Source organism: Ursus arctos, unplaced genomic scaffold (assembly GCF_023065955.2).
Source record: "Ursus arctos isolate Adak ecotype North America unplaced genomic scaffold, UrsArc2.0 scaffold_56, whole genome shotgun sequence".
Lineage (NCBI taxonomy): Eukaryota > Metazoa > Chordata > Mammalia > Carnivora > Ursidae > Ursus > Ursus arctos.
In genome coordinates, this window is record NW_026623074.1 from 225,562 (window position 1) to 250,919 (window position 25,358).

The window sequence follows — 25,358 nt, forward strand, 5'->3', positions numbered from 1 at the left end:
TTCAGAAAAAGAAAAGAATGCGTAAGATTATTTCTTTCCTCAATCTCTCATGATGTTTATGAATTAAACCTCCCTCTTCCCAATACTGCCAAAAAAATATTGTATAAAAAATAACAGCTTGAAGATTTATCTGTTGACTTCCTGCTTGAAATTTTCCTAATTAATGACAAATTCCTTCAAACATATATTACTAATACTATCACCAAACTAGAGAAGCATTTAACTACATAGACTACAAATCTATAGCATAGACCACAAGTTCATATGAAGAAAAAAATGCCAGAAAATATGAAGGGAGATAATCTTATGTTTTATCTATAATACGTGATGTTAATTCTTCTATACATATACACAAATGAATATGACATAATAAAATGTTCCAGGCAAATCTGACATCTGTAAAAATTTTTTTCTTCCTGGGATTTTCCCACTACCCCAAAGTTGAGGTCATTGTATTTGTGCTGTGCTTGCTGATGTACCTGATCACCCTGCTGGGTAATATAATTCTGATCTCCATCACCATCCTGGATTCCCACCTACACAAACCCATGTACTTCTTCCTCAGCAACCTCTCCTTTTTAGACATCTGGTACACCTCTTCTGCTTTCACTCCAATGCTGGCAAACTTTGTTTCAGGGAAAAACACCATCTCATTCTTAGGGTGTGCTGCTCAGATGTACTTTTCTCTTGCCATGGGTTCCACGGAGTGTGTGCTCCTGTCCATGATGGCGTATGACCGGTATGTGGCCATCTGCAACCCCCTGAGGTACCCCATCATCATGAACAAGAGTGTCTGTGTGCAGATTGCGGCTGGCTCCTGGGTGACAGGCTACCTCACCACCCTGGTGGAAACAGTATCTGTGCTGCAGCTCTCTCTGTGCGGTCATAACATAATCAATCATTTCGCTTGTGAAATTCTGGCTGTCTTGAAACTGGTTTGTGTGGACACCTCCATGGTGGAATTAATCATGCTGGTGATCACCATACTTCTCCTTCCCATGACAATGTTTCTAATTTGTATATCTTATGCATTCATTCTCTCCAACATCCTAAGAATCAGCTCAGTGGATGGTCAAAGCAAAGCCTTTTCAACATGCACAGCCCACCTGACTGTGGTGGTTTTGTTCTATGGGACAGCTCTCTCCATGTACCTGAAGCCCTCAGCTGTAGATTCACAGGAAATAGATAAATTTATAGCTTTGGTATATGGTGGATTAACCCCCATGTTGAATCCTATCATCTATAGTCTACGGAACGAAGAGGTAAAAGCAGCTGTGAAGAGACTGCTGATTAAAAATCCCTTTTATACTGCGTTAATTTCTGCCCTCAATAATATTGGAGCAAGCACACTTATCTGAATAATCTCCAAGATTATCCAGAAAGCTGCAAAATAGTTGGTATAAACCAAACCCTGGAAAATACTTAATTTTTATAGTTCAACATTAAGTTCAATACCTTCATTTATCTTGTAAATAAAACTCCTGAAATTAATGAATCACTTAGGCAGAATGAGTTATGTTTCCAGAAAAGTATTTAACATTCATTGAATATTAATATAACATTAAAGTTATACAATTTCTTACTGTTTCCTATTTGACTTGGTATACATGTAAGAGTCAACTTTAGCATCACCATGGCAATAACTAATACACCAAGAGTGTAAAATTTTAAGCCTAGTAAATTTTGAAATACTTTCTCCTTATATGATTTGCAAGTATATGTGAACTTATGAAGAAATAGATTTTTTTCATAAGTGTCAATACAATTTGAGGTATAATACGTCATAATTCATAAAACCAAAACTATCAATTTTAGAACTTCTCCCAGTTTCTAAAAGTTAAAATGTGAAAAATATGGTTTTAGATTTGATGAAGTATAGCATTGTTTATTTGGGATTCATGTGTATGTAGGGAACGAATAAATGTGAAAAGACATCATAACAAGGGTTTGTACAATTGTAATCCTGCATATGAGGTGGAGTAAAGAAATAGCTTTTGGGATATCTTGAAATATTTATGGTAATAAGGTCAGAATATTCTCATATTAAACTTTGAATGTTTCAGTGAATTCATCAACACATACACATACCATGTTACTATTTAGAGCATGCTAAATTGACCCACTAAGGCTGAGAAAGAAAAGATTCCTATGATTTATGAATGTACTCACATATTGTGGGAAAACATTCATGGATATATTTATTATATGTGAGTAAAATTACATAAATTATAATTTTATTAATATTGCATATTGATGAGTTTTTCTTTGTCTTTTCCACCTTCCCTGGAGCTGGGGAATAATGAAGCCAATGTGTACACATAACTTCCTTTCCTCTTCATAAGAGAAGTATTTTTGGACATACATGGCTGATGACTTTATTATGTGGAACAAGTGACTCTTGCTAGCATAGATATAATCTCCCTGAGTTTTAGATTTAAAGAAGATGGAACAATTATAGATAATTATTGCAGAAGGTCTCCCTGAACAAGTCAGAGTTTGTAAGGAATGATTTAGTTGAGAGTGAATGGGTTGATGATGGAAACTTGGGGAAAAAAATTCAGAGCAGGAACTGTGCTGGTTCTTAATACAAGTACCCTTAGAATATATGAGTATATATAATTTTTTTCTTTCTCAGATAATAGATGCCCAATGCTGTTAATTCAGAATCTCTCCAACAGTAGGAACTGGGAATTTTTATCATAAATAAAAGCAGCATAGTTATTCTGATTTTCATCCTTATTTACACAGTTCACTACCAGACAACAATGACTACAGTGTGATGCTGTTATTTGGTTGAAGAGGAGGAAGGAATGTTAACTCTATTACCTACCCAATCTCTATAATTATTTACAACAAACACTGATTTCAAGTAATCACAAACATTGAGCCTATTCATATTCATCTTATTTATTTATATGGGTGAAAAGAAAATCTATAAATAAGGTATTGAAATTAAAGTCTTATTCCTCATTAGTTCCAGTAGGCATATGATATCTTCTTCAATAACTTTTGTCTATCACTGTTTCTGAGGAATGTGGATTAGCTAATTATTGCCTGTGAAGTAAGCCAACCAGCTGCCTGTAGGCAAAACCCAATAAAATGGCCTTATCCCGCCTAGTTGGATGACCATATGTCTAGAGAGGGTCCTGAGATTTCAGGGCCTTTTGCAAGAATCATCTTGTCTAAATAACTAGATCCAGGATTGAGTAAACTTCTGCGTGGTTCAAGTATGCTTTGTTTGCTGTCTTCCAAAACTGGCACTGTATATGTAATATTAAATCGTATTTTGATTACTCTTCATTATTCTATATCCACGATGAGCAGCCTCCACTGCTACAACGTTCTTCATCAAGAGGTCAAATAGTTCATTAGAATGAAGCTTACAAAATTGCATCATATTCCAGTCCTACTTCTCTGAGGTAACATGCAGTTCACACTTTGCAGTACTCATATTCAGTGTCCTTGGATGTTTCACTCTCACAGGTGCTTAATTTCAACAGATGTTGAACAGTAACTTCAGCTCTTTGTGGAAAACTTACTATTTTAACTTTCAGAGAGCAAACTTGATTCCAAGTTCTTAAGGAGTGTCTCACTGTGACCCACACCCATGTACTACTTTTAAATATATTCATGTGAGCTCAGAGGAAACACTTGCCTTTGCAATCACCCAGTAAGTGGGAGCTCACCCGTGTCACCAGATTTCTAAATGTCTGATTAAAGGGTTTTTTCTTTTTTTTTTCAGGTTAATAAGATTTTACATGATTTCTAATGTGGTCTTTTATTTTTCATTTCAGTAATTTCCCATAACCAAAGAACATACTAATACCTGTGCTACTTTACTTGTTTTAAGTTATCCTGAAGCTTTACCGAACAATTCTAAAAATTAAGATCATCTGGAATGCTTGCCTAAAATATCATGTTCATGCTCAACCTAGATCCATCAAGTCAGAATTTCCAGGGGAGAGATCTCCATAAGAGACTCTTAACTATAGGGAACAAACTGAGGGTGGCTGGAGGGGAGGTAGGTGAAGAGATGGGCTAAATGGGTGATGGGCATTAAGGAGGGCACTTGTAATGAGCACTGGGTGTTACATGCAAGTGATGAATCACTAAATTCTATCCCTGAAACTAATACTACACTATATGTTAACTAACTTGAATTTAAATAAAATCTGGAGGAAAAAAAAAAAAGCATTTCCAGGGGAGAGAGCTCTTAATTTGTATGTTTTATAAGACCCAGTCACTCTTTTCATATGAGAATGATGAGAATTCTGATTCAGAGCATTAAATGGAAGAGACTGAACCCTATTACTTAATGCTTTTAGAACGAGGGTGGGGAGGGGAGAGATATGTTAAGTGCCAAGGACATAGAATACCGCATATCAGAACTGATCAGAATTTAGGGAAAATATGTGTTGTCTGCCAGAGCTTCATTAGAAAGTACCAGGGAAGAATCCATTTAATGATGTGAAAAGTTTGAGTGCAAAACCCTTGGGACTCTGTTCAAAGAAAAGCTGTTTAAACGCAAGGTTTCATTCTGGTTTTTTTACTGCAGCTTTCATTTGTATAGAGAAAAAAGTAAAAAACAAATTCATCAATTTAATTTGAAAAATATATTCTTTTTTTTAAGATTTTATTTTTAAGTAGTCTCTATACCCAACATGGGCTCAAACTTACAACCCCAAGATCAAGAGTCACACACTCTATTGACTGAACCAGCCAGGCACCCCTGAAAAATATCTTCTAAATATACTGGAGGGATGACATGTTTTAAAGGTGATTTAAATATGTTTAGGTGTTCAAAAAAAACCCCAAAACTTTATCACTTTAACAAGACCTCTTATCAGTAAAGGATAATCACAGCAGGATGATCCTAAAAGCTAGAGTCAAAAAAACCTAGTTTGAGACCTTAATTTGGCATCCACAGCTCTCTCCTTTAAGATGTGAATCGCGTTTGAATACCACAGTAGTATTAAAAGTTTTCTTAAAATGTCATCTGCATTTTGTGCTAAGATCAGTCTACAGGGGATAATTTTAGAGTCAGGAAGACTTTGGAAACCTATTATAGGAATTTTCACCCAAGCCACAGTGATAATTATAGAGAAAGTTAGCAATAGTCAAATTCTGGATACACTGACAAGGCAGAGCCAACAGGATTTCCCAAAGGATTGGATATGGGTGACAGAGGAAAAGAAGCACCAAAGATGACTTCAAGGTTTTCAGACCGAAAAGTGGAAAAGGATAGAGGTGGAACTCACCGAAAGAAGAAGGGTATAGTTGGAGTAGATCTGCAGCAGAATACCAGGCATTCATCGTAGACACTAGGTGCAAAATGTCTATTAAATATGACAACAATGCTGAAGAATGAATGTACAAGTCTTGTCATCAGCATATGAATGGTATTTAAAATCAAGAGAATAGATCAAATCACCAAGGTAGTGAGTATAGATAATAAGACAAGAGGTTGAGCCCTGGGACATATCAGCAATCGTCAGTATTGAAGATCTTTACTTGTCATCATGCAGAGGTGACAGATGATAGTGCAGCTTCTCCGTGTCTAATTATAGATCTGGGCCCACAACTGTCCACCCTGTCACACAGCTGTCATTCTGTATCTAATTATCATTTTAGTAGCTATATATTTATTCATATAAATTAAAAATATATATCCTAATCATTCCTCTTTTCAGGAGCGTTTCTAATCAGTGTCTATTATCACTAATGCTGAAATAAATACCTTCCTATGTTTGATTTCCCCTTCTTTTTGATTATGTCTTAGGGTAAATTCCCAGGGATGGCTTTACTTCATCAAAGGCAATGAACAATTTTATGGCTCTCAGTAGAAAAGTTTTATGGTTCTTGCTATATATCCCCAAATTACCTTCAAAAGGGGTTATACCAATTTACTATACATGCTACAGCTCTATTAAAATAGGTAATATAAAAAAATGAAACTGCAACACTAATTCAACCAAAATCAAATTGTCTAGAATTACAAATTTTTCACAATATATTCTATCTACAACTGTTTTGGTTTTTGTTTTACTTCTCCCATTTAATATATGGCTTCATTTTTCTCATTAAATTATATCTTGTGTAATGGTATCAGTGGGCATTCAGATGGAGTGAATTTGAGAATTCAAATGCAAGGGAATTTGAGAAAAATTGGGCCTACCTTCAGAACTTGAAAGTATGTATATATAGGACATAGAATAATAGCTAGAACTGTAGTGACTCAAATGTCTGGACTTAAAAGTCACCCTTTGGCTACCTCACAGAGCTGTATTTTGGCATCTGTCCATATGGAGTATGTCAGCAGTAATATTTTGAGAAGCTGAAGCCTTGGAAGTATAATAATTCTGGTTAATGATGAAATATGAGAATTGGCCATGAAAGTCAATTTCTAATATGGAGTCAAAGGAAAGGTCATTGAAGTTGACAAGATTAAGGTGTAGAAACCATATGACAAGAAAGGCAGATTTTTCAATTAGATCCAAAACAGGGTATCTCTTAGCACTCCATAATTGGATATCTACTCCCCTATTTAGGAAGAATTGTTAGTGTGCAATACACAGAAAATCATCCCTTGTGGGTTTAGTTTTTTTTTTTAATTTTCATCTTTTTTATTATCAATTTAAAGTTCTAAAATCCTACGAGGACAAAATTCCCTTTGACCTTAGAGAAAAGAACTTTATGGGCTCTGCAAACCTTATGTTTGATCTTGTTTCCATCTCTTAATTTACATGTAAGATGCTCAAGAAGAGATTGTGACAAATTTTCTGAAAATGTTAAAGAATTTGTTACACATGTTTGTTTTCAAACTTTACACTACTAATTTACTTTCACCTCAAGTTTTAAATATATGTTTATCCTATTATACAGTCTGCATGTATGTTAGGCATCATTTCTTTTATGCTATTAGTCTCAGGGGCACATGAGAGGTTTACTCGCTTAAGCATCTGACTCTTGATTTAGGCTCAGGTCATGATCTCAGGGTCCTGGGATCTACCCTGCATTGGGTTCCCTGCTCACTGGGGAGTCTGTTTGAGGATTCTCTCCCTCTGCCCATCCCCCTGCTTGCATCTCTTTCTCTCTAAAATAAATAAATCTTTTTTAAAAAGTGCTATTAGTTTCCCTTTTGTTGGTGTTGTATTGTCAAGGAGAGCTTGCACTCAAGTGAGCCCATTAAACATGTTGTTTTCTGCTGTAGGCAGCCCAGTAGATGGTCAACTGGTCATGAGGCAACAGCTTTTCTGGACAATGTCTAAAGTAAGATCTTCACTTTGAGTGAAAAGTTAAGGATGGAGATTTAAGATTTGCTGAAAGCAGAGGCAATCCTGAAGGAAGGGCACCTGCATGTCCTCTGGTATAGACAGTGTTTCCATTTCCTTCCTTCCTTCCTTCCTTCCTTCCTTCCTTCCTTCCTTCCTTCCTTCCTTCCTTCTTTCCTTCCTTCCTCCTTCCTCCTTCCTCTCTCTCTCTCTCCTCTTTCTTTCTTTCTTTGAAGGGAGTAGGGGCAGAGGGAGAGAGAAACCCAAGCAGACTGCAGGTTGAGCGCAGAGCCTAATGTGGAGCTCAATCTCAACACCCTGAGATCACAACATGAGCCAAAACCAAGAGTCGTATGCCCAACCAACTAGGCCACCCAGGCACCCCATGATTCCATCTTCCAAAATGGTCTTTCTGGGTGTTCCATAATTTCCCTATTCAGCCTAACACTAAGGAGGAAAGGCGCAAAAATTAGTACACCTGAGCCTAATAATTGGAATTTATGTACACTGTTCTACTCTTGTAGTTTCTGTGTAATTGATGAGCAAGATGAGTCCTATTAAGTAAATCTATTGGGGTACAAGCTGTGTAAGACTGTCATACACTGGCTTCCCAGGAAACAGACTCTGAGACAGAGATTTGCTACTGGAGATTTACTGGGAAACATAACAACATCTGTAAGAGGGCGAGAGAAGAGGACTGTGCAGAAGGGAGGTTAACTACAACCCAGGATCATCAGAAGCCTCGAACAATCCCACAGTGATCTCTAAAACTGAGATGGTCCTTCACAGAAATCCCAAATTGAGGCTAAGGTCTAGGGCATTTGTACCCCTACATGGAACAGTCATTAGATAAAGTGTGCCCCTAGGAAGGAGTAAAACCATGGGCAAAGCATCTCTCTCCAGCCGAAAGAAATCGCCAAAGAGGGACACAGCTGTGGACCATCAGCTGCCAAAAATCCCAGCAGGATGGTATACCACGAAAAAGACCTGCCATAGTGAAGATGAACACTTTAATTTGTTCAATGATAGGATGGGCAAGAGGTGGAAAGGAGAGAGAAAAGAAAAATCAGAAGAAACATCTTGGCAACAGTAAGCTCAAAACTTACAGGTGAATCTTATAAAAACAAAAAACAAATAAAAAAACTAGGCAGCTTCTGGGCCTGATGCCTTCATATCCTTTTAAGAGAACCTAAAAATTACTCTTGATAAGAAAAATCTCCCAAGTTCAGAAGACATTTGCAAATGACACTATAGATAAAAGGCTAGTATCCATGATCCATAAAGAACTTCTCAAACTCAAAATCCAAGAAACAAATAATCAAATTAAAAAATGGGCAGAAGATATGAACAGACACTTTTCCAATGATGACATACGAATGGCTAACAGACACATGAAAAAATGTTCAACATGATTAGCCATCAGGGAAATTCAAATCAAAGCCACATTGAGATACCACCTTACGCCAGTTAGAATGGCAAAAATTGACAAGGCAAGAAACAACAAATGCTGGAGAGGATGTGGAAAAAGGGGAACCCTCTTACACTGTTGGTGGGAATGCACGTTGGTACAGCCACTATGGAGAACAGTGTGGAGGTTCCTCAAAAACTTAAAAATAGAGCTACCCTATGACCCAGCAATTGCACTACTGGGTATTTACCCCAAAGATACAGACGTAGTGAAAAGAAGGGCCATATGCACCCCAATGTTCATAGCAGCATTGTCCACAATAGCCAAACTGTGGAAGGAGCTGAGATGACCTTCAACAGACGAATGGATAAAGAAGATGTGGTCCATATATACAATGGAATATTACTCAGCCATCAAAAAGAATGATTACCCAACATTTGCATCAACATGGATGGGACTGGAAGAGATTATGCTAAGCGAAATAAGTCAAGCAGAGAAAGACAATTATCATATGGTTTCACTCATTTGTGGAACATAAGGAATAGCAGGGATATCATTAGTAGAAGGAAGGGAAAAATGAAGGGGAGTAAACAGAGGGGGAAATGAACCATGAGAGACTATGGACTCCAGAAAACAAACTGAGGGTTTTAGAGGGGAGGGGGATAAGGGGATGGGCTAGCCCGGTGAAGTGCAGTAAGGAGGGCACATATTGTATGGAGCACTGGGTGTTATACGCAAACAATGAATCATGGAACACTATGTCAAAAACTAATGATGTAGAAGATAAGAGGTAGAGAGAAAATTAAAGAAAAAGTGAAAGGCAGACAAAACTAATAATACTGTGCAGTATTTTCATTGTGTTTTGCCAGGCACTGTACTTGGTACTTAATAGCTATTATTTCATTGAACTCTATCAATAAATCTAAGAAGTATGTATTATTCCCATTTTATGAATAGGAAGATAAAGCTCATAGATTAAACAGTCAAGTTCATACAACTTAAGAAGTTGTAAGTCATCATATCTAGATTAAGAAAAAGTCTTACATAGCACAACTTTCTTTGGAGACATAAAACTAGGGTGCATGTGAACCCATGGAATGGTAAGTCATATTAAATTGATGTTTTATAGAGATTACAAATTATATCATACTTTTTTAAAAAATTTTATTTATTTATTTATTTATTTATTTATTTTGATGTAAAGTTCGATGATTCATTAGTTGCGTATAACACCCAGTGCACCATGTGATACGTGGCCTCCCTACTACCCATCACCAGCCTATCCCATTCCCCCATCCCCCTCCCCTCTGAAGCCCTCAGTTTGTTTCTCAGAGTCCATAGTCTCTCATGCTTCATTCCCCCTTCTGATTACCCCCCCTTTCTTTATCCCTTTCTTCTCCTACCGATCCTCCTAGTTCTTATGTTCCATAGATGAGAGAAATCATATGATATTTGTCTTTCTCTGCTTGACTTATTTCGCTTAGCATTATCTCTTCCAGTGCCGTCCATGTTGCAGCAAATGTTGAGAATTCGTTCTGATAGCTGAGTAATATTCCATTGTATATATGGACCACAACTTCTTAATCCAGCCATCTGTTGAAGGGCATCTCAGCTCCTTCCACGATTTAGCTATTGTGGACAATGCTGCTATATCATACTTTTTTATTCATCATTTATTACTTAATGATAGGTTATTTTCTACCAATAAAGAAACAAAGTCTAAAGAAATGAAACAACCTGGCCTAGAATCCCCAACTACGTGGTGGCACAATGACTCCTATGAAACTCCACCCTATGTGACTTTAATATCATCACTCTTCTCATTATTCCACAGTATCAGCTGCTTGGAAAATTAAGGCCAAAACCTTTCTATCCATCTCTTTAACAACAGACTAAAGCTAATGAGCCACCAAGTGATTTCTAATCCTGTATGATTGGTAGGTTCCAAAGGAGGCCAAATAACATAGCATCAACTTAAATAAAGAGATAAACTGAGGCAAGACTGAATCACCAGAAAGAGTTTAATCAGGAACAGAAGATAAACTGTACTTTAAGAAACTCAAACTGTAGCAAACCAGAGGTGAGACCTTTGAAGGTTTGGATTAGGTTGTGTTTATGAACAAGGAACACAAGGAGTCAGGAAGGTCCAGCTGGAGTCTGGAATTTCACTTGCTTGAGGACAGGGAGAGATTCTTGGCAAATGTTCATTGTCAAGAGAAAATTCCAGTTTTCTGTAAGTCAGGCATTCACAAGGAACCAGTCTCTCAAGTTCTTAAGTTTTTATTCCTGAAGGCACATGCATGAGATTCTCTGTTTCATATCCTCTGGTTTCATTTTAGATTGAAAGCCTTTCACACTAGGAAACTGTTCACTTTCTTTGTTAGTACATATATTGGTATCAGTAAATTGCTCCCATGGAAATGCAGGCCACATTCTAATATTTAATGTTTTACTGGAAACCACATCTTGTTCATTTCTAGGCTCCCTTTACAGTGTGAGCCTAGGCAAAAGTTGTTTCATGAGTCTATAATAAATTAGAAGTCTGCCTCGGTCTGGCTTTGCAACTTGTTTCTTTCCAAAAACCATTACTTTGTTTTCAGAGATCAGAGCCTGCACAAGGAAGATGGAAGGGATTGATGATTCCTATTGTGCTTTCAGTACTGAAGTAGACCTGATTACCTAACCAGCTTCAACATGCTCTCAACTAACACAGAAGCATACAAAGTGGCTTCTGCATCACCACAGAAAAATGGCCTCTCCATAAGTAATTGCATTGTAATTATGGAGAAAGAGAACTATTTGGTAGGAAAAATTAACTAAACAGGGAAGAAAGACAATACTCTGAATGCCAGAGAAATGAGAGCTAGCAAGAGCTTACAAGAGAGAAGGACTTACTTACAAGATATGGTAATAGCGTCATAAAGAATGAACAAAAATTCTCATGAAACAGGATTCCTGGCTGCAGTAGTAATACTAAAAGTAATAGTAATAAATAATAATAATCCAGATCATTTATTGAGTTATTACTGTGTTCTAGAAACTCTCCTACATGTAAGTTCCTTACATGTAGTAATTTAACACAAATAATAACATTATGAGTGGGTATTCCTAGTAATTTATTCTGTTTCATCAACCATATTTCTTCCTCTACTTTCCAAACAAACAACCTGAGTAAGGAGAGATTAAGTGACCTAGGTTGTTTATAAATCAGGTGCATGCAAGATCTGGATCAAAGCAATTTGACTCCAGAACCAGTCACTTAATGATTATGCTATTCTTCCTCTCACAATAAACTGAACATCCTTGAACTCATGTTTCCTTCTCTTTGTCACTAACAGACCATTATGCTGGAAAAACTTTGAAGTACAAGTTCTTCAAAAGTTTTAGATTGGGTTAAATTCCTGAATCCTCATATTTACCCTCTTTTGAGAGTACAGGAGCACCACAGTTTACTTAAGAGACAGGGCAAGATTTAGGGTCAACTCAAAGTGAAACGCAAATCATAATGAACACTTCCATGCTCACCCCAGCCCTTGAAGATCATCAGTCACCCCATAAAGATCATCATAAATTATCTCCTACATATTCTCTTAATAGAGATGGAGAGAAGCTGAGTAATGAATCCAGGTGGCATATTATATACTTCCCTCTCCTTAGCATCTTCAAGAATAATATCCCAAACACAATGAAATTGAACTTGAGGGTATCTTGTTCTTGAACCAGTAGTTTTAAATAGGTTAATTATTAAAAGGTAAAAAACACAGAAGCTAATACTTTTTTAAATATACAGAAACAAAAACTGGGAAACAGAAGAAATTAATAACAGCAAAGATTTCTATCTAAAATGACATGATTCAAGACACTTTTAGCACTTGATTCAGTATTGTTTTTCATGGAATTAACATATATATAAAATGATATTAGTTACCAGTTGTTTATTTAGGTATTGTGTGTTTCTACTTGTAAACTGTAAGTCTCATGTGAACTTTTCAATCTTATACTATACTATATCCCATTTCCTTCAACAATGTTGAAAATATATAAGCACTTTAAATAAATATTTGTCAAATGAACCAAAAGCATGTATTAAGAAAATAGAAAAATCAACCAAATAGAATACATGGAAAATTAGCAGTAAGTAAATAAATTGTTAGTTAGCCCATTTAAAAGTAAGAGAATAATAGAAATACATTAAATTGTGAACAACAGAAGAAGCAAAATCACATATACAGAGTTATTTTAAAAGGAGAAAAGTTTATGAAAATGTTATGAAAATATTAATTCAAAAATTCTCTTGCAATGATTTTTGAATGATAAAGAAATATGTTTTAAAACCAATAATCCAGAATAGCTGAACTCATATCAGACAAAATAGACTTTAAAACAAAGACTGTAACAAGAGACAAAGAAGGACACTGTATAATAATAAAGGGGACAATCCAACAAGAAGATATAACAATTATAATATTTATGCACCAACAAAGGAGCACCCAAATACATAAAACAGTTAAAAAGAAACATAAAAGAACTAATCATAATAATACAATTATAGTAAGGAACTTTAATACCCCACTTACATCAATCAACAGATCATCCAAACAGCAAATTAATAAGGAAACAATGGCTTTGAATGACACACTGGAATAGATGGATTTAACAGATATATTTATACACTCCATCCTAAAACAGAAGAATAAACTTTCTTTTCAAGTGCACATGGAACATTCTCCAGAATAGATCACATGTTAGGACACAAAACAAGCCTCAACAAATTCGAGAAGATTGAAGTCATACCAAGCATCTTTTGTGACCACAGTGCTATGAAACTAGATGTCAACCGCAAGAAAAAATCTGGAAAGGCCACAAATACACAGAGGTTAAATAACATGCTACTAAACAATGAATGGGTCAACCAGGAAATAAATAAAGGAAAAAATAATAAACTATATGGAAACAAATGACAATGAAAACACAACAGTTCAAAACCTTTGCAGTCCTAAGAGGGAAGTTTATAGCAATGCAGGGCTACCTCAAGAAGCAAGAAAAAAATCTCAAATAAACAACCTAACCTTACACCTAAAGGAGCTAGAAAAAGAACAAGAAACAAAACCTAAAACCAGCAGAAGGAAGCAAATAATAAGATCAAGGAAGAAATAAATGATATAGAAACTAAAAAAAACCCAATAGAACAGACCAATGAAACCTGGAGCTTTTTCCTGGAAAAAAATCAAAAACCTGGTAAATCTCTAGCCAGACTTATCAAGAAAAAGTGAGAAAGGACTCAAAGAAATAAAATCACAAATGAGAGAGGAGAAATAACAATCAACACCACAGAAATATAAACAATTTTAAGGGAATATTATGAAAAATTATGCCAACAAATTGGACAACTTAGAAGAAATGGATAATTCCTAGATATAAATACCAAAATATAAATGTTATATAAATATAAACTACAAAAATTAAAAAAGAAATAAGCAAAAAATTTGAGCAGAAAGATAACCAGCCAAGAAATTGAATCAGTAATCAAAACACTCCCAACAAACAAAAGTCCAGGACCAGATGGCTTCACAGTCGATTCTACCAAACATTTAAATAATAGTTAATATCTATTCTTCTCAAACTATTCAAGAAAAAAACAGAAAAGGGAGGAAAGCTTCCAAGTACATTCTGAGGCCAGTATTACCATGACACCAAAACAAGATAAAGACACCACTAAAAAAAGTGAACTACCATCCAACATCCCTGATGAACATAGGTGCAAAAAACCTCAACAAAATATTAACAAAGCAAATCCAACAATACATTAAAAAAAATCATTCACCATGATCAAGTGGGATTTATTGCTGGGTTGCAAGGATACTTAAATATTCACAAATCAATCAACATGATACATTACATCAATGAGAAAAAGGATACAAACCGTATGATCATTTAAATAGACACAGAAAAAGCATTTGACAAAGTACAATATCCAGTCATGATAAAAACCTTCAAAAAAGTAGGTTTACAGGGAACATACCTCAACATAATAAAGGCCACTTATGAAAAACCCACAGCTAACATCATCTTCAATGGGGAAAAATGAGAGCTTTTCCCCTACGTTAACAAAGAAGACATGGATGTCTACTTTTACCACTGTTATTTAACATAGTACTGGAAGTCCTAGCCACAGCAATCAGACAACAAAAAGAAATAAAAGGAATACGAATCATTCCTTTTAATTTAATCATTCCTTTTACTAAGAAAAAAGTAAAACTTTCACAATTTACAAATGGCATGATACTGTATATAGAAAAATGGAAAAAGTCCCTCAAAAAACTACTAGAACTGATAAATAGAACTACTAGAACTGATAAAGTCACAGGATACAAAATCAACATACAGAAGTCTTGCATTTCTATACATCGATAATGAAGCAACAGAAAGAAAAATTAAAGAATCAAACCCATTTACAACTGGACCAAAAGTAATAAGATATCTAGGAATAAACTTAACCAAAGAGGTGAAAGACCTGTACTCTGAAAACTATAAAACGTTGATGAAAGAAATTGAAGATAACACAAAGAAATGGAAAGATATTCCATGCTCATGAGTTGGAAGAACAAATACTGTTAAAATGTCTCTACTACCCAAAGCAATCTATACATTTAATGCAATCTCTATCAAAATACCAACAGGACTGTTCACAAAACTAGAACAAACTATCCTAAAAATTTGTATGAAAACACAAAGACCACGAATAGGCATAGCAACCTTGAAAAAGAAAAGCAAAGCTGGAGTCATCACAAATCCGGACTTCAAGTTATATTACAAAGCTGTAGTGATCAAAACAATATGGTACTGGAACAAAAATAGCCACATAGATCAACAGCACAATAGAAAACCCAGAAATAAACCCACAACAATATGGTCAATTAATCTTCAACAAAGGGGGAAAGAACATCCAATGGGAAAAAGACAATCTCTTCAACAAATGGTGCAGGAAAACTGGACAGCAACATGCAAAAGAAAGAAATTGAACATCTTTCTTACACCGTACACAAAAATAAATTCAAAATGGATGAAAGACCTAAATGTGAAACCTGAAACCATAAAAATCCTTGAAGAGAACACAGGTAGTAACTTCTTTGAAACTGGCTGAAGCAACTTCTTTCTAGACATGTCTCCTGAGACAAGGGAAACAAAAGCAAAAATAAACTGTTGGGACTACATCAAAATAAAATGCTTCTACACAGCAAAGAAAACAATTAACAAAACTCAAAGGCAACCTATGGAAGGGGAGAAGATACTGCAAATGACATATCTGAGAAAGATTCAGTATACAAAATATATAAAGAACTGATACAACTCATCACTCAAAAAACAAATAATCCAATTGGAAAATAGGCAGAAGACATGAACAGACATCTCTCCAAAGAAGACATCCAGATGGCCAACAGACACATAAAAGATGTTCATCATCACTTACTATCAGGGAAATACAAATCAAAACTACAATGAGATGGGGCGCCTGGGTGGCTCAGTCAGTTAAGCATCTGTCTTTGGTTCAGGTCATGATCTTGGGGTCCTGGGATAGAGCTCCATGTTGGACTCCCTGCTCACAGGGAACCTGCTTCTCCCTCTCCTCCCTGCTCGTGCTCTCTCTCACTCTCTCTCTCAAATGAATAAATAAAATCTTAAGAAAAACTACAATGAGATGTCACCTCACACTTGTCAGAATGGCTACAATAAAAAACACAAAAAACAAGAGGAAGATGTGGAGAAAAAGGAACCTTGTGCACTATTGGTGGGAATGCAAGCTGGTGCAGCCACCGTGGAAAACAGTATGGAAGTTGCTCAGAGTTAAAATAGAACTACCGTATGATCAAGCAATGCAATACTTGGTATTTACTCAAAGAATACAAAAACACTAACTCAAAGGGATACATGCACCCTTTTGTTTATAGAAGCATTATTTATAATAGCCAAATTAGGGAAGTCGCCCAAGTGCCCACTGATTGATGAATAGATAAAGAAGATACGGTAATGGAATATCACTCAGCCATAAAAAAGAATGAAATCTTGCCATTTGTAATGACATGGATGGAACTGGAGAGTATAATGCTAAGTAAATAAGTCAGTCAGAGAAAGAAAAATACTGTATGATTCACTCATATGTGGAATTTAAGAACCAAAGCAAATGGGCAAAGGAAAAAAAGAGAGACAAACCAAACCAAGAAACAGACTCTTAACTACAGAGAACAAACTGATGGTTACCAGAGGGGAGGGAGGTGGAGCGATGGGTGAAAAAGTTGATGGGGATTAAGAAGGGCATTCGTGATGAGCACTGGGTGTTGTATGAAGTGTTGAATCACTATATTGTACACCTGAAACTTAATATAACACTGTATGTTAACTAACTGGAATCAAAATAAAACTTATAAAACAGCTTCTTTATAAATTATAATTGCCAGAAGTTATTGTGAAAACATTCAGATAACATAATAAATACAAAATATTAAAAGTACACTAAAGATATTGAAATATCAAAAAATGCAATATATATGAAGTAGTGATAGTAATCTTGATATGTAAAGAATTCTTACAAAATAAACAGGAATTTCCAATTTATTTATTTTGCCCAATTTTCAGCTGAAACCCAAGTAGAAAATGGATAATCAAATAATAAAGAAAAATCACAAGGACATAGAATAGAAAGTGAATATATGAAAATATGCTCAATTTCACTGTTATGCAAATAAATACTAATATATTCAGAAATCTAAAGGTATTTTTAAGTGATTAAAAAATGTATACAGACTCGTGGGTTAGTGATGGTAAGGGCAGCTACTTAAATCCATATCCTCCAAAAACAATACAGAACAACAGAAGAACAAATAAAACTCTCCAAACCCACAGTCTAGACGTTATAACTAGAAGATAGAAAATACTCAAACTTCAAGTTACTTATAAGCACGAAATCAAATATCCAAACCCTAGCATCTCTCATGCTCCCACTGAATGTTTTCAGAGCAAAGACTTGCATGGAAAAGTAAGCAGGAAGCTAGTGGCAAATTTAAGATGAACCTAAAACCAAGACAGGGCCCTGAATATAGGTGGGACACAAAAGTGACTGTCTTTTAAAGCTCCAGATTTGGGGGGAAAGTAAGTTAAAAGGAAGGGAAAGACACCTTTGGAGACTTAGAAGTGAAAGAGCAAAGAAGCAAAAAAGAAATTTGGGGTCATGCTAATCAAAAAAGTTCTAAAATATTAGAGTGCATACAACTCCTCCCTCTTTAGTCAAACAAGATAAAGGAGAAAGATAAAAGGAGGGACAGAGAGCTCTCAAGACAAACGGTTGAAGTGGCTTTCACAAGCTAATGGTGGTATAAATTTCCGTCTATTTCTGCAGCTGCAGAAGGGGAGGGCAGGAGGAAGCCAGAGCAATCATTTAAGGAAATTCCACTTCACAACACAGACAGACGAGGGCACTCTTGACCTACAAATCTTGTAAACTAGTCCAAATCAAGAAATGAATGATGAAAACAAACTATATTCAAAGCAACTATAAAACGAAATAGAAAATGAGAATCAAAATTCCTCTGCCCCTCATTCTCCAAAAAAAAGCCAATTAAAATTGTAAAACAACACTAGAAAGTGATGCCAATATCCTAAATCATTTGAAGAGTCAGAAACTACTCTGAAAGTTAAAAAGAAATTGACTTTTTTTTTTTTTTTTAGTATACGTGCTGCCAAAGCAAGCACACCAAGTGAAATAAGTCAGTCAGAGAAAGACAAATACCATATCATTTCATTCATATGTGTAATTTAAGAAACAAAACAAATGAGCAAAGGGGAAAAAAGAGAGAAAGAGAGGCAAACCAAGAAATAGACTCAACTACAGAGAAGAAACTAAGGGTTACCACAGGAAAGGCGGGTGGGGGGATGGGTAAACTATGGGGATGGGGATTAAGGGGACACTTGCTGTGATGAGTACTGGGTGATGCAGAGAATTCTTAATTTACTTAATTTACTTACATTACTATGTTGTACACCTGAAATTAATATAATATTGTATATTAACTATACTAGGATTAAAATAAAAACTTCAAAAAAGAAAAAAAAAAGAAATTGACCAAATAATGTATCAGGAGGAAATGAAAAAAGAATTGAATGAACTCAGAAAATAATGAGTGAAAGACAAAACTGTCCTGGAAATGAAAACTAAAATAAAGCTAGCCAAGGTAAAATGGATTAAAATGCAATTTAATTAAGGGCATGGAAGAAAGACAGGAAAGCAATCAACAAAAGAAAGTGTATCCAAAAGTTATTGAAATGAACAGGCAAAGAAGAAATATTATTTCTTTAACAAGTAAATAAAATTTGAAACTCTAAAAAAAGAAACAAACCAATGAAATAAAACTAATATTTAAAACATAATTCCAGAAAAACTTTTCATAAATAATGAACTGAAAATGTCCAACGGATACATGGAAAAATAAGTTCAGCATAATCAACTCTGCCACTATTTCAATAAAACTATCAGAGTTTAAAGATTAATACAAAATCTTCAAATCTTTAAAACAAAATGGTTAAACCTTAAAACAGAAAAAGAATCAATCCAACATGATACTTCTGAAAATAATTCATACAATGGAGCTGCATTTTCTAAACACTCAAGAAAAGAAATAATGTACTAAGAAATTTAAATTCAAACTGTCCTTCAAATATTAATGCTTTTGAAAAATGGTTTTAAACGTGCAAGATCCAAGGAATGCTGTTCTCGCAATCTCCTTTTAGAGTTGATGAGAGGACAATCTTAATTCAAACAAAAGATGAATGGGCAATGGGCAAAATGGTAAGTGGCAAACATTTCATATATTTAATTATGCAACTAAAAATAAAATACAGGTGGGAATGAAAATGTCAGAATAATATATGAGTATTGTATGTTCTGAAAAAGTAAAAATGATACAACCAGAAAAGTTAAGAAGGAACACCTGCCTCTGGCCATAATAAACTAACTACAGCCACTCTTGCCATCCCACCATGAACAATTAGAAAACTGGACAAAATAGATGGAATAATAATTTTTAGATACTGAACAAACAACGCAAAACTGTGATCCCTGGAAGAAAAGACTAAAATTAAAGGAAACTTAAGATTACTTTTTAGATTATGGCTCATGGAGGAGGATCCCAAACAGTGGTCTCACTAAATTAAGAAGGGTCAGAAAAGAGTTCAACGAGCCGTTAGAGCTGGTATATAGGGTAAAATTCTGGAGGTGAAAAATCTAGGCAAAGATAAAGCTCCAGATCTATCAACAGAGGGGTTCCATTGAGTCTGTTGCTGAATGTTAAGCATATAAACAAAATGGTGAAACTCCATGAGTCTAAGCAAAGAAGAATCAATGGTGAGTTATAAGTCAAACCATTCCCAAAGTTTGGGAGACATTTGAGTTCTACACAACTAGAGTGGAAAATCCTCATTGAATATCCAGACCATTTATTAGAGACACAAGAATTGTCAGCTACCAATAGGGCTAAACGAGTTCTAAGATTCTCCACTACAGCACTACTGACACTTTGGGCTGAATAATTCTTTGCTGTGGGATTATATCCTATGCATTGTAGGATGTTTAGTAATATCCCTGGTTTCTACCTAATAAGTTTTAAGAGTAGCATATCCACCCCACCCTCCCACCAGCAATATAACCAAAACGGTATCCAGACATTGCCTAATGTCCCCTGTGGGGAAAACCATTCACAATTCTAAAGTAAATTACAATCATTGATTCAGAGTAAATGTAACTCTAGATTTACCCTCATAAAGTTAAAAATTTGTCCCAAAGGGGTCAAGGTAACTTCAGGTGACTGCCTACCAGAATATATCCAACACATTTTAAAGGGAAACACCAAAATCCAGCAATCAATGACATAAAGGTCAAAATGACTAGCACACAAGTCAAAATTACAAAAAAATGCTAAAAGGCACTATAACCAGAAAAAAATAAAAGCCATTCAATAGAAAGTTTAGGAAATGATAGAGATAATGAAACTAGCAGATAAGCTATTAAATATTACCCACAATTTAGAGAAAACCAAGAACATAATGAACACAAATGTTATTTTTTAAAAATAACCTTTGGAAATGGAACACACAATTTGTAAAATGAAAACTCTACTATATGGGGTTAATGGCATATTAGAGAGTGCAGATGAAAATATAAGTGAACTTGTAGACACAGCAATAAAACTATTCAAAATGAAGTATCTCACTGCTAGAGATGGAAGGTACAAATATAAGAAAAAGGAAAGGGTGAAACTTGTAGGGTTGGATTGAATTTTAATGTCAGTATGAACTAATGCTTTTATGTAGCTATAGATATATATATAGATAGACATTAAAATAGGTATACATGTAGGTATTTACATACATATATTTCATAGCTGTAATTATTGAGAAGGCCTAGAAAGAATGATACCCTGATAGCAATGAGTTTTGGTTTCTAAATATACTCTCTATTAAAAGAAACTAGGACTCAAAGAAATGACGGTTTCCGGGAACTGGGATTTGAAAGCACAAGACGAGGTTAAAATATCTTGTTTTTTTAAGAAACAAAACAGATGAACATAGGGGAAGGAAAGGAGAAATAAGATAAAGGCAGAGAGGGAGGCAAACCATAAGAGACTCTTAACTATTCAGAACAAACTGAGTGTGGCTGGAGGGGAGGGGGGTAGAGGGATGGGGTAACTGGGTGATGGGCATTAAGGAGGGCACCTGATGTAAGGAACACTGGATGTTATATGCAAATGATGAATCACTAAATTCTATACCTGAAACTAATACTATACTATATGTGAACTAATGAATTTAAATAAAATCTTGAAAGAAAAGAAAACAAGAAACATCTTGTTTTACCAGAAAGTAAGAGAAAGTAAGGAAGTGCTCAGAGAATTGTGGACCCATTTCAAAAGAACACAGGAACCAAGTTAAAGGGAAGGTATTGCAAAATTCAGGCCAAATTGAGCACTGAAATTAATAATAATAATAATGGATTGTAACCCAATGAATAAAATAAAAAGTTGTGAGTTCAAATGGATTTAAATAAATCAATGGATAAATAAATACATGAGTTATTTTATTTATAAAGCTATTCCTTTGAGTAGAATGCCAATGAATAAATTAGAAGAAATGATGGTGTCAGAAAATCACCAGGTGACAGCCATAATAATAAGAATTCATTTAGGGGGACACCTGGGTGGTGCAGTTGGTTAAGCAATCATCTCTTGGTTTGGGTTCAGTTCGTGATCTCAGAGTGGTAAGATCAAGCCGCACGTCAGGCTCTGCGCATAGTGCAGAGTCTGCTTAAATTTCTCTCCCTCTCCTTCCTCTGCCCCTCCCCCAATTCCCTCCCTCTAACCGCCCTTAAAAATAAATAAATCTTAAAAAACAAAGAACTGATTTAGGGAAGAATTATCAATTGATGCTAAACCTGGTGGTATAAGTTTGTCAAGGAAGAGGATATCCATATACTGTCAATGTATCTTCTTACAAGAACTTAACAATGTGAAAAGGAAAACAGTGACTTTACACAGGAGAAATCCAACACACACCACCTTAACCAGTAATCAATGTTCATAGTTCCCATAATGAATCAAATCAATATCAAGTGTTCCCGATACCAGATACTGAGAAGAACAAAAGAAAATGTGTTATTCTTGCCAAAAAATTACACAACTTGAATTTTATCATGAAGAAACAAAGAGAAATTTAAAGGGAATCCTAAAATACTTGGCCTCCAATTACATTTAGGTCATGAAAAACAGAGATAGGTGAGGAACCATTACTGAATTGAATCTCTGACTTGAAAAACATTTTTTCTCTAGAGACTGTTTTGGAAATTGTTGAGACTTGAATAAGTTTATCAATTAGACTAGCAATCAATGAACGTTTTTTGGTTTTGATTGTGATAGTGTTTATAAGAATCTGTACATAGGATAAAATTGTGTAGAACTACAAACACACACATAATATATGGAAAAATAGTGAAAACTGAGTAAGTTCTGTTGTGTAGTTATTAGTACTATTAGTATACTAATAATTTAGTATAACCATTAGTATAACCAATGTCATTTTTGTGGTTTTGTTATTGTACTAACATAACATATCAACATTGGGGGAAATGGAGTGAATGGTACATGATTCTCTATATACTATTTCTGCAATTTCCTACATGTTTATAATTATCTCCACATAAAGATTTTTTAAAATTTATGGACACTCAAGTTTGATATTCACGTAATTTTCATGTACTGTGGAGTATTAATATTATTGTCATATTTTCAGCAGTTTAAAAAGATAAACATTATTCTTAGCTCATGGACCACACAAAAACAGCTGACAGGCTAGATCTGACCCAGCATTATTGTTTGCTGACAGGTAAACTAAAGAGTATTATTTCTCCATGTCAATAATTATATTCTGGTTATGGTAAAACAATGTCATTGCATGATTTTAAGAATGACAAAATGAAATGTTTAGGGGTAAAGAAACATAGTATCTGCACTTCCCTCTCAAACAGTTCTCTCTCTATTTCTATATACATATATAAAATACACACACACACACACACACACACACACATATGTATATATAGAGAGAGAAATGATAAAGCAAATATGGTAAGATGTTACTAGCCGAAGATTTGGGGTAAAGACTTAAAGAAAATTCCCTGTGTGCTTCTTGCAACTTTTCTATAAGTTTGAAATGGTTCCAAAATAAAAATTATTTACACAGATATCTATATCCACTATTTGCTTAAAAACCCAGAGAAAGGGGATAAGTGGGTATAGATAATGAAACAATGAACTGGTAATTATTTAAGCTGAGTAACTGATTCATGAAGTTTCATTAAATATTATCTTTCAGTTTATGAGTATTTGAAGATTTCCAAAATGAGAAGTTTATATATGTAAACACACACCAACCAGAGCTGCACAAGTTTGTGGAAACCCTTACAGGGTCATTGACAGCAGATAATATGATCTTGGGGGTAAGAGAGAAAAGGGCGGTGTTTTCCCTTTTTTCACGATTAGCAAGAGAAACTTTTTTAAAAAGATCATATCACCAGACCCAGTAATTTTATTTTCTAGAATTTATTCTGTGAAACCTAGAGATATGTACACACATTTTTTAAACTTATAAAATAGCAACTTTGAATGTACATGGTGCATCAAAAGAAATTAACATAAAAATGATTAATTTTATGACTCCAAATTAGTAAGACAAATAGTAAAAAATGTTAACAGTGGTCACCTGCAGGAGGTAGCAACAGGGAAAACAATTTTTTTCTGCTTATACCTTTCCACGGTTTTTGGAATTTTCCAAAGTATTTATTGTCACATTAGTTTTAAAACTGTTAATTTTCTAAGCATTCATTAATATGAGCAGAACATCTAAACTAAGGAAACACTGCATCAACTTTATACATACCAATGAAAATTAGAATCAGTTTTTGTAAGTAAAGCATTCAATCTAATGTAAACATGCATATGAGACACTAGCACCCTTCCTATTGTGGAAAAACAGTAAGGTGCTAAGGGGTCACCTGGGACAACTAGAAGCAGGATTTTGTTGTACACACAGATGTGTGCCTAAAACCTTGATAGCAGAAGTCAGAATCTGAAAAGAATTAAACCTGGATCAGACTGAAGTACAGGGCTCATCCCAGTGGGAGTGGGCGGAAGTTAAAAAGCCTCACCCACAGGGTTTGGTACATACCTGTCTAAATAGAACCAAAAGCAGCACCCATTGTGATCCAAGCCAGAGAAGTGCCAGCAGCTAAAGGTTGACTGCGGTGACAACACTCCAACCAGGAAACAGATCGGCAGCAAGATTTTAGTGACCAGATTACTATTTACCGCTAGGATGTAGACTGGCAGGGAGTACAGCCCTCAGCTAGGAGGCCTCAAACTATATTATGGCTCTGAAACCAACAGGAAAGAGAACATTTAGATAGGAAAATAAGGCTGAAACCAGGTGTCACAATGGCTGGTGATATGGACCAATGACATGCTGTGTTCAACCATGGCAGAAAAATCTACAAAAAGGGGGAAAAACCTGTAATAGGATTACTGAGGAGTTTCAACTCACTTGAGTATAAATGAAATGGTTTTCTCTTCACAGACACTGATATCAGCCCTCTTTAAGAGCCTGAAAAACATTTCAGGCAAACTAAAACTCTCTGATTATCTTCAGCCCTAAGATATTCATCATCCTCCAGGCCTTTTCTAGACTAGTATATTGGCCGTGTCTTCGGCCTAGAGAAGAAAAGGTCAGCAATCATTCATTGATCAAGCCAGACATCAGCTCTCCTTTGCAGGCACCCAAAACCTCAAGAAGCTCTTTTGCAGCATCTCCTTTACTTGGCTTGGATTGGAACAGTTTTCCTCCACTTTCACAGGGACAATAATGAAATGCCTCTCATGATTGACTGAGCTCTCCTCACGATGTAAAAGTCTCCCTTGATTCTATCTTTCCCTTTCTTGATGTTTTCTTTATATAGATATGTGGGGAAAAGGTGCAAGGAGGAGTGGTGATTGATATTATTAAGAAGACTTAAGGGAGGGATGGCTGACCCTAATAATTGGTAGTTGTTGTTTTGTTTTTTTTGTTTTTTTTTTAAGAGGTGCTAT

The 25,358-nt window shown here is 35.2% G+C and overlaps 1 protein-coding gene across 1 annotated transcript; it reads left to right on the forward strand.

Annotated features, from left to right (window-relative positions):
- The first annotated feature begins 374 nt into the window (after nucleotides 1–374).
- LOC113260357 (olfactory receptor 13F1-like) lies at nucleotides 375–1,358 on the forward strand. The gene has a single exon (XM_026506089.3). The coding sequence runs from the start codon at nucleotides 375–377 to the stop codon at nucleotides 1,356–1,358; it is 984 nt and encodes a 327-aa protein (XP_026361874.2).
- Nucleotides 1,359–25,358: the final 24,000 nt, after the last annotated feature.